Raw genomic sequence first — 9,294 nt, 5'->3', positions numbered from 1 at the left:
GCATCCATTTGAGGTTATTGAAAATACCATGGCTTGGGTAGCTTATAAAATTTCATCAAATATTTGCATTCATAATAATACATACTTTTCCAGCCAAAACAAAACTTAGTAAAGATGATCATTTTTAAAGGTATACAAATTTATGCATCCATGCATAATGCACTACGGTATGTATTTGTTTCATGTTATCCCTAATAGAATATAAACTGAAGGAGGGCAGATTTTTTTCCTGTTCTTGTTTCTTTCTTTTTTATGTCTGATACTCAGCATCTCGAATAATGCCATATATGTAGAGGTGTTCAGTAAATATCTGTTGTATGAATGGATTAATGGATGAATAAATCCTAAGTTTTTTAGCCTGTTTCTGTTTAATAAAGTCTATTTCCTTGAGCTGCTAGCAAAGAATATGCTATATACCATGTACTGCCAGAAAAACAAATATATCTTTCTATGACGAAGTGTGACAAGAGTGATTCCTTAAAAATGAGGATGACAAGATTTTTTTTCATGTCCTTTGGGTATGTTAGTAGGACTAGTCACAGTTGGTGAAGTAAAGAAGGACATCATCCTTGGTAAAGTAAAGGGTCAGTGAAAAAGAGGAGGAACCTCAATGAAATGGATTGATGCAGTGGTTGCAAAAATGGGATGAAACACAGAAATGAGTATAAGAATGGTGCAGGACTGGACAGTATGAGGGTGGTACAGGACTGGACAGTATTTCATTCTATTTTGCACTGAGTTACTATGAGTCAAAACTGACTTGAGGACACCTAACATCAACATTGCATTCAGCTGGTATTTTTAAAGTAAATTCTATACTACTTGAATGATAGTGGTATTAACTGGTCTTCCTTGTATGCATATAGATATTATCCTATCATAGACAACATTGCACTTCAAAATAGTTCTGGAAATGCTGTTTTTGATGATGAATTCCACACAATTTCTCTTCAATTTATCATTCTCAGCATAGTAAACCATATGATTTTCAGATTCAAAACGGCCAATACTAGTTTATTTTAGTTTACTAATGCCTAGGGTATTCATCTTTGATGATCTAAAGTGTAGGACAACAGACTATAAGAAATCATTTTACATATAATTTATATTAACTGATTTTGAATTTATAAGGAAACACTACTTGGAAATGCTGAAATGGGATCATTCACAAATAATGTATTATTTCTTGATTCGTATTAATTCATTCTGTTAGACTGTTTTTAAGCTGTCAAAAACTTAATCTGGATTGATTATCCATCATCAAAAAATATTAAGGAGACAAATGAATGTCAGCTATTTCAAAGCTATCAAAACAATGATCATTGATGATAATAAAATATGAACTAAAATTGTGCAATAATTTTTCATAATCTGCACCCAAAATAAATGAGAAGAAACTTGAAAAAGTGAATAAATGATACTGTTCCATTTTTTTGTTGTTGTTAATGGTATAATTTACTTGTCATGATTAGCTTTATTGTTGATAGTACCACAGAGGCCTGGTTGTACAGTGCTTAAAGTGCTCAGTTGCCAGCTGAAAGGTTGGAGGTTGGAACACGCCAGCCAAACCATGAGAGAAAGACACAGCAGTCTATATCAATGAAGATTTGTAGTCTTGGAAATCCCATGGGATTTCCCATAGTCCTACTTTGCCCTGCTGTTGTTAAGTGCCCGAAAGTGGTTCCAACTCATAGCGACCCTGTATAGGGTTTCCGAAGAGCAGCTAGTGAACTTGAACCACCAACCTTATAGTTCAAACTGACCTTGCAGTCCAGTGCACTAGCCCGCAGTGCCACACCAGGACTCAGCTCTGTCCTACAGGGTTGTTACAAGTCAGAATCAATTCTAAGGCAGTGGAGTTAGGAATGTTAGTACCTTCCTCAGGAAGCTGTTCTTGAAATTTAAAGCCTATCTAAGTGACCAATGTCTGTGTTTTCCATAGCTTAATGTACATAGTTTATCAAAGTCATGAAATATTATACTGAAAAGTCTAGTTAGGTATCATTTTGGTCAAAATTGAACAATAAATATGAAGACTGAGAGGATTGTTATGATATCTTTAGTGTGTGGTAACAGTGGTGGTGGTTATGTGCCATGGAGTCAGTTTCAACTCATAGTGACCCTGTATAGGGTTTCCTAAACTGTAAATCTTTACAGGGGCAGAAAGTCTCATCTTTCTACCTCAGAATGGCTGGTAGTTTTGAACAGCTGACCTTGAGGTTAGCAGTCCAAAAAGTGTTGATTGAATTTGTGTGATGAAAGAAAATAAAAAGCATTAAGGTTTTCTGCCTTTAAATATATGCAAGATGGTTATAAATTGTATGAAAGGAAATACATAACCCATTAAAGCAACAGAAAGAATTTAAACTAGTCCCTGGTGGGGCAAAAAAGAAATGATTGCAAAGAAGCCTCAGAAATGATGAACAAAGATAACTGCTCTTATAGCAGAGGCTTCACAACTAACATTGCCGTTATAGAGGTGTGTTGTTCTTATTGTTAAGTATGGAGTTGGTTCTGACTCATAGCAACCCTGTATAGAGTTTCCATGGAGTGGCTGGAGTGTTTGAATTGCCTACCTTGCGGTTCAAACCATCCTTGCAGTCCACTGCATTAACCCACAGTGTCACACAAGGACTCCTATTGAGGTACAAGCAATTCTATTCTTGAAATAATATGTATTTTCGAAATTGTAACTTGGGTGAAATTTTACAGAGCAAATTAGTTTTACATTCAACATAGAAGTAGCTGGTGAGTTTGAACCTCTGACCTTGTAGTTCAAATCAACCTTGCAGTCCAGTGCTTATCCTACAGCACCACACCAGGACTCATATAGGTGACTATTCTGAGGACTATGTTTCTCCTGAGCGTTTTTGTTCACTTTGTAGACTTGTCTGTTGTGTGGCTATGTGCTGATCCCCAAGAGTATGTCCACTTCAGGTAGAAAGTTTTCTGGTCTTCGGAGTTCCACTAGCGTCTGTCAAACCAGTAAATTTGGGCTATTTTGTACTTTTTTAATAAATAAACTTTGACTGTATTTTTAACTGAGAAATATCTATCATTATGTGAATTAAAAGGGGGAGAGTTGTTATTTAGCATTTGTCAGTAACAGAAGAATATATACTTCATATGAGGTGCTCTGGTAGTATAGAGGTTACTAGTCAGGCTGCTAATCTCAAGGTCAGCAGTTCAAAACTGCCAACTATTCCATGATAGAATGATGAGGCTTCCTGCTCCAGTAAAGATTTCCAACTTCAGACACCCTCAGCAGGGTTGCTATGGAACTGACTCCCCAGCAGACGACCACCACCACCACCATAAATTTCATGTAGGGCGTGCTTGGCTTGAATGTAAGTACATAGGTAAGTAAAAAAGTATTGTTACACTCTCATAATATAAAATATTTTATTAAAAATATGTTTAAATGTGAACCAATTGCTCCTTGATAGATCCTCCATCTATGTCTATACACTTCTGAAGGATGTGTTTCGATTGCTCTAATGCTTCTCAGAAGAATTCTGTGCCCTTCAATTTATACTGCATCAAAATGGCAGTTTTGACATTCTCATGAGACACAAATCATGTGGGGAACAAAACCAAGTCTCAAGGGGCAAGATCAGGGCTATAGGATGGATTTTGTAAGTTTCCCTACAAAATTCTCATAAGAAAATCCTTGCTACCCTCAAAGAATGAGCAAGTGTACTGTGGTGGGTAAAAAAATCCCTTGGAAATATATCCTTACCTTTTTTTCACCAATACAGTTTTTAGTTTCTTTTTTAAAAAATTCATAATAAGCCCTTGTAATCATCCTATACCCTTTCAACAAATCTTAAGGTTAACTCTTTGGAATCTCAGATACAGCTCCCATAGCCTTCTGAGTTGACTTCTCTAACTTGAGTTGAATTGGCCCAGTAGATCACCTTGAGAGCTTCTATTTCAATAGGGCTCTTTTTTGAAGGCAAATTAATGAGATTAAGACAAGTGTGTTACTGAGAAAATTTATCTACAACTACTAACTGATCACAAAAACACATTTTGTTTGGAATAAACTCAGACATGTCTAAACTGAAACCCTAGTGACAATATTTTATGACTTGTCCCCTATTTAACATTAGTTGTGGCGCTGAACTGTAAATTCCATTTGAACTGCAAGATCAGTGGTTCAATCTCATCAGCTGCTCCTTGGAAACCTTATACAGGGTCACTAGGGATCAGAACCGACTTGACAGCACTTAAAAACAACAAATCTTTATTTATTTACTATCTTTGCACTTGGGAAAATTGTCAAAAAAAAACTACATCAAAGCATGTTCCTCATTAAAAACATACAACTGGCAGTAACAAATGTCTGTGTGTAGCAAGACTAACACTGAACATGATGGTTACAGTTATTTTTCAGCTTGATTAGGCCATGATTCTCAGTGGTCATCCTCTATTTTGTGATCTGTTGGGTCATCCTGCCATTTCACATAATGATGAATTTAGATAATGACTTGATCTTTGGAAATTAACATCGATAAGTGAGGAATAGGTGTGTTGTTATTAAGTGTTGTTGAGTTGGTTCCAACTTATAGCAACCTGGTACAATGTTTCAAAGGAGCAGCCAGTACTTTTAAACAGTCAGTCTTGTGGCTCAAACTGACCTTGTGGTCCAGTACTTATCCTACAGTGCCACAAAAGTGTAGTGTGTCACAAAAAAAAACCTTTGAGATTAAAGAGAAAATTAATGTTTAGTGTCAATGAAAAACTATCTACATCAAATTGAATGTGTTTAGCTCATTTGATTTATAGAAATTGAGAGATTTAAGTAATCTCAACTAATGGGGTATAAAAGTAAAATTATGAGAAATGTCATATAATCCTGTGATTTTTGTTCCTACGGAGACTAGAGTTGATATATTGGAAGATCTTTGGCAAATCAGTTAATTCTTCCACTTTATAATAGGACTTTTTAATCTTTCAATATTATAATGACTAAGTTTCTTGCCTTTCTGTTAGTGCTGTCATTACCTGTGTACTATATTGTTCTATTCTATTCTACTATATTTACAAGTCGGCATACTATACTATTCTATGATATTTACAAATCTATATACTATATTTTATACACTGCACATTTACTAATGTTGATGTTCAGTGTTGTGTTGGTTCTGACTTAGAGTAACCTTGTATAGAGTTTCTGAGAAGAAGCTAGTGAGTTTGAACCACCAACCTTGTGGTTAATAGTCCAGTGTTTATCCTACAGCACCACAGTATACATAAAAAATATAACATGCTTCAATAATCAGTGACCATGGTGTTAGTATCACTTGAAACATTGTATCTGTGTATTTATAATATACTTGAATGAGTTACAAAGAATTTGAAGAACAAAATAAAAAACGTTTTAATATTTTTTAATATTGTATTATGGAAGAAAGATGAAGCTTTCTGCTCCTGAGAAGATTTAAAGTCTCAGAAACCCTCTACAGGTTTATTGTGTTGGAACCAACTTGATGGCATTTAACAACAATATTATATTATCAATATTCCTAAAGAATAATTCCTATCAATGTATGAGAAGCACATCAAAGTTTGTTCTGATGTCAGTGCAAAAATTATATTGCCAGTGAAAAGAAGGTATTAAAGAAAGTTCTAAGACATGGTCAAGGTAACTGCTAGAGTGTGTATTTATTATATGTGTGTGTGTGTTGTTGTTGGATATTGGTAGAAAAAGAGATAGAGAAAAAGTTATCTTAATTTTGGTGTTTTGCAATTTCTTCAAGAAGACAGAAAAGCTGAATTTCAAAAAATCAGTGAGAAATGTGCTATGCTAAATGAGATGAAGTTTTTTACACTGAATCGAATATTTTCTTCTTGGGATAAAAGGGAATAGATAGCCTTTAATAATAGTGCAGATCTTCTGTGAGCATCCACATTCCTCAAAACTTAGTTCCTAATTATAATATAATATAAAATGTAAGACTACAAATAATTTACTGGGTACCAATCAACTCGACGGCACTTCAACAATGTCCTTAGTGGAGGTTTCACTAAGGAGAAAATGGGAACTGAATAATTTGATGGCCTGTTACTCCCATCTTCACTTTTCTTGACAATAAAGTGAGCTGAATTTCTCTTCAGAACATTGACATCTTTTTTGTTACTTTGCTGTGGGAGAAAATTAAGGGTGGAGGACACTATTTCCTCCCATTTTTTTTTTTAAATTTACCATAAATGATGACTGATTTTCTATAATAAGCTACCAATATTTTACTGTTCATCATTCAGAGATTGAGGAGAAAAAGAAAAAGACTGAATCAATGAGTGAATTCCATTTCTTTCTCTCTATAGCCACCTACCTGTGAGTAATAAACATTTAGGAGTAAACTTTTTAAATATATTATTCAAGCATAAATTCTATTAATAAACAGATTTTATTATTGGTGTTAGGGTCCAACTTTTAGTGACCCTATGTACAGCAGATGGAAAAAAACACCTAAGGCTCGTCGCACCGTCTCCACAGGTTGCTGCTCCTTCGGGGGTTCTGCTCCCACCCTACTCTGCAGCTTGGGGATCCGGTGCTCTCAATGTCTGAAATTGCGCTTGTGCTCATGACTGAGAAGGCTATGGCAGCTGCGGAGACTTCAAGCACCCTAGGATATTTTTCCAGACTCCAAATTCCCCTTCCAGCAGTAAGAACTTTTTCCATGTCACACTCATCGTATAAAGTGTGTTATCCTGTGTGGAATCTGCACCAACTCAATCATGTTGCCATAGCTGTGTCAGATTTGGAAAAGGCTTCAACATTTTATAAGAATATTCTTGGGGCCCAGGTATGTGAAGTGGTCCCTATTCATGAACATGGAGTATCTGTTGTTTCTGTCAACTTGGGGAATACCGATATGGAATTACTTCATCCCTTGGGCAGTAGCAGCCCAATTGTGGGTTTTCTACAGAAGAACAAGGCTGGAGGAATACATAACGTCTGCATTGAGGTGCATAACAAAGTTGCAGCTGTGACGGATTTGAAAAGCAAGAAGATACATAGTTTAACTGAAGAGGTCAAAATAGTAGCGTATGGGAAACTAGTGATTTTTCTCCATTCCAAGGACTGTGGTGGAGTCTTTGTGGAACTGGAACAAGCTTGATTTGTAGTTTCAAAAAAGTAAATCACTGATGAAAGAAATTCTTAGAAAAGAACATAAAAATTAAATTCAAAGTGACAATGTTGTAGTTAAGAATTAGTTCCGACTTGTGGTGGAATTGTAGGAGGTTTCTGAAGCTGTAAATCTTTGCATGAATAGAAAGCCTCATCCTTTTCCCATGGAGTGGCTAGTGGGCTTAAACCACCAACTTTGTGCTTCACAGTCCATTATTGTGAGCAACCACACTCCAAATTAACAATGTTGTTGTTGTTATGTACCGGGGAGTCGGTTCCGACTCATAGTGACCCTGTACAGGGTTTCCGAGGCTGTAAATCTTTACGGGAGTAGAAAGCCTCATCTTTCTCCCGCAGAATATCTGGTAGTTTTGAACTGCTGACCCTGAGGCTCACAGTCCGATTCATAACCACATAGCAACTCAAAAATTAGATAGGAATTTTAGTGGGCTCATATTAGTGTAGGACGAACAACTCAAAAAAGGAGAGCAAAAATGGTTGTGCAACTTAAAGAATGTAATAGTTATTAGTGAATTGGACATGTAAAACTTGTTGTGTATGTTTTTCTGTGTCTCTTATCAACAATACAAAATAAAGAAAACCATCAAAATATACTGTAAAAACAGAACAGCTAGTCTTGCACCATCCACTCATTTGTGCCAATTCATCCAGTTGAAAGTCTCCCTCTTTCTCCAGGGACTGGTTCCTCCTGATAATAAATCTGAAGTATGAGAGGCAAAACCTGGTCATCTTGGTTCTTAAGGAGAATTCTGGCTGTACTTCTTCCAACACAGATTTGTTTGTTCCTCTGGCAGACCATGGTACCTTTAATAGTTTTCTCTAACACCATGCATCAACTCTTCTACATTCTTCCTTATTCATGCTCAACTTTCATATGCATACGAGGCTATTGACAATACCATAGCTTGGGGCAGACACACTTTAGTGTGTGCAAACTGACATATTTGCTCTTGCACACATTAAAGAGGTCTTGTGTAGCAGATTTGCCTAATGCAATACATTGTTTTCTTGACTGCTGCTTCCATGAATGTTGATAGTTGAGATGAACAAAATGAAGTCTTTGACAGCTTCAATTTTTCATCATTTCTATGGATATAGTTTATTAGCCAAGTAATGAGGATTTTTGTTTTACTTATTGTAAATATTAAAAAAAAAAAAAAAAAAGCTGACACAAAAATAAAACTACTTTTGTATGTTGTTGTTGTTGTTAAGTGCCGTCGAGTAGGTTCTGACCCATAGCGACCCTGTACAGGGTTTCCGAGGGTGTAAATCTTTACGGGAGTAGAAAGCCTCATCTTTCTCCCGCGGAGCAGCTGGTAGTTTCGAACCGCTGACCTTAAGGTTCGCAGCCCGATTCGTAACCACTACTCTACCAGAGCTCCTTTTGTATAGAGGTAATTTAATTCAGAATGGTTTCAGGATGGATATTTAGAGGGCTGAAAGATGGTCACTCTAAAACCTTTTCAAAAAGGAACAAGTTAGAAAAACTGCAAATTAGTAGTTTTTTTCTAGAATTCATTTCAGAAGTGAGGTCCCAAGACAAATAACTGACCCTAAAACTAGGGAGATGAAGGCACTTGGAAAAAATACAGCTGAACACTGTTTACCTGAAGTAGATGCCACTGAACGCTGTGTAAACCAGTAAGAAGATTCAGATTAAAATTTGTAATGAATTCTTACTAATGAGCATGGGAATGTCAGGAGTTGAGATACAGGGCGTTTGCAACCTCGCCACATATTTCTTCCACAAAATCTGCCAGACATTTACAGGGAGCATCATAGAGAATCCCGAGTAAGCTTACCCTGTAGTACTGGGTAGAGAAGAAGAGCAGTCACTACAAACCTAACCCAGCCCCACCTCCTCTGTGTCACTAACAGAAAAAATAAACTTACTTGGTAGATAGAACTGCAGAAAAAACTTTACATTCTGAATCACATTGATGTGGAAGGAAAGCGATAGAAAAACATCCTCTATATCTGGGGAAAGTAAGAATATAGGCTATTTGAAACACTATAGGTACATGAAGAAGAGGCCAAAGCAATTGTTGAAAGTCACATAACCAAGATCCTAGAATACAGTGGCTACATAAAACTGAGGCTGAATCAGAACATGAAAGACCAGACCTTTCGATTCC

The 9,294-nt window shown here is 36.3% G+C and overlaps 1 protein-coding gene across 1 annotated transcript; it reads left to right on the top strand.

Annotated features, from left to right (window-relative positions):
• The first annotated feature begins 6,566 nt into the window (after nt 1-6,566).
• LOC102838261 (methylmalonyl-CoA epimerase, mitochondrial-like) lies at nt 6,567-7,127 on the top strand. The gene has a single exon (XM_006832067.1). The coding sequence runs from the start codon at nt 6,567-6,569 to the stop codon at nt 7,125-7,127; it is 561 nt and encodes a 186-aa protein (XP_006832130.1).
• The last annotated feature ends 2,167 nt before the right edge of the window (nt 7,128-9,294 follow it).

The sequence above is a fragment of the Chrysochloris asiatica genome, unplaced genomic scaffold (genome assembly GCF_000296735.1).
Source record: "Chrysochloris asiatica unplaced genomic scaffold, ChrAsi1.0 scaffold00005, whole genome shotgun sequence".
NCBI lineage: Eukaryota > Metazoa > Chordata > Mammalia > Afrosoricida > Chrysochloridae > Chrysochloris > Chrysochloris asiatica.
Note: the sequence above shows the minus strand (reverse complement) of the source record. Positions and strands in the feature narration are given on the sequence as shown.

Excerpts from the sequence above, each read along its gene's own strand:
- LOC102838261 (XM_006832067.1), top strand. The coding sequence starts at position 6,567 with ATGTCTGAAATTGCGCTTGTGCTCATGACTGAGAAGGCTATGGCAGCT.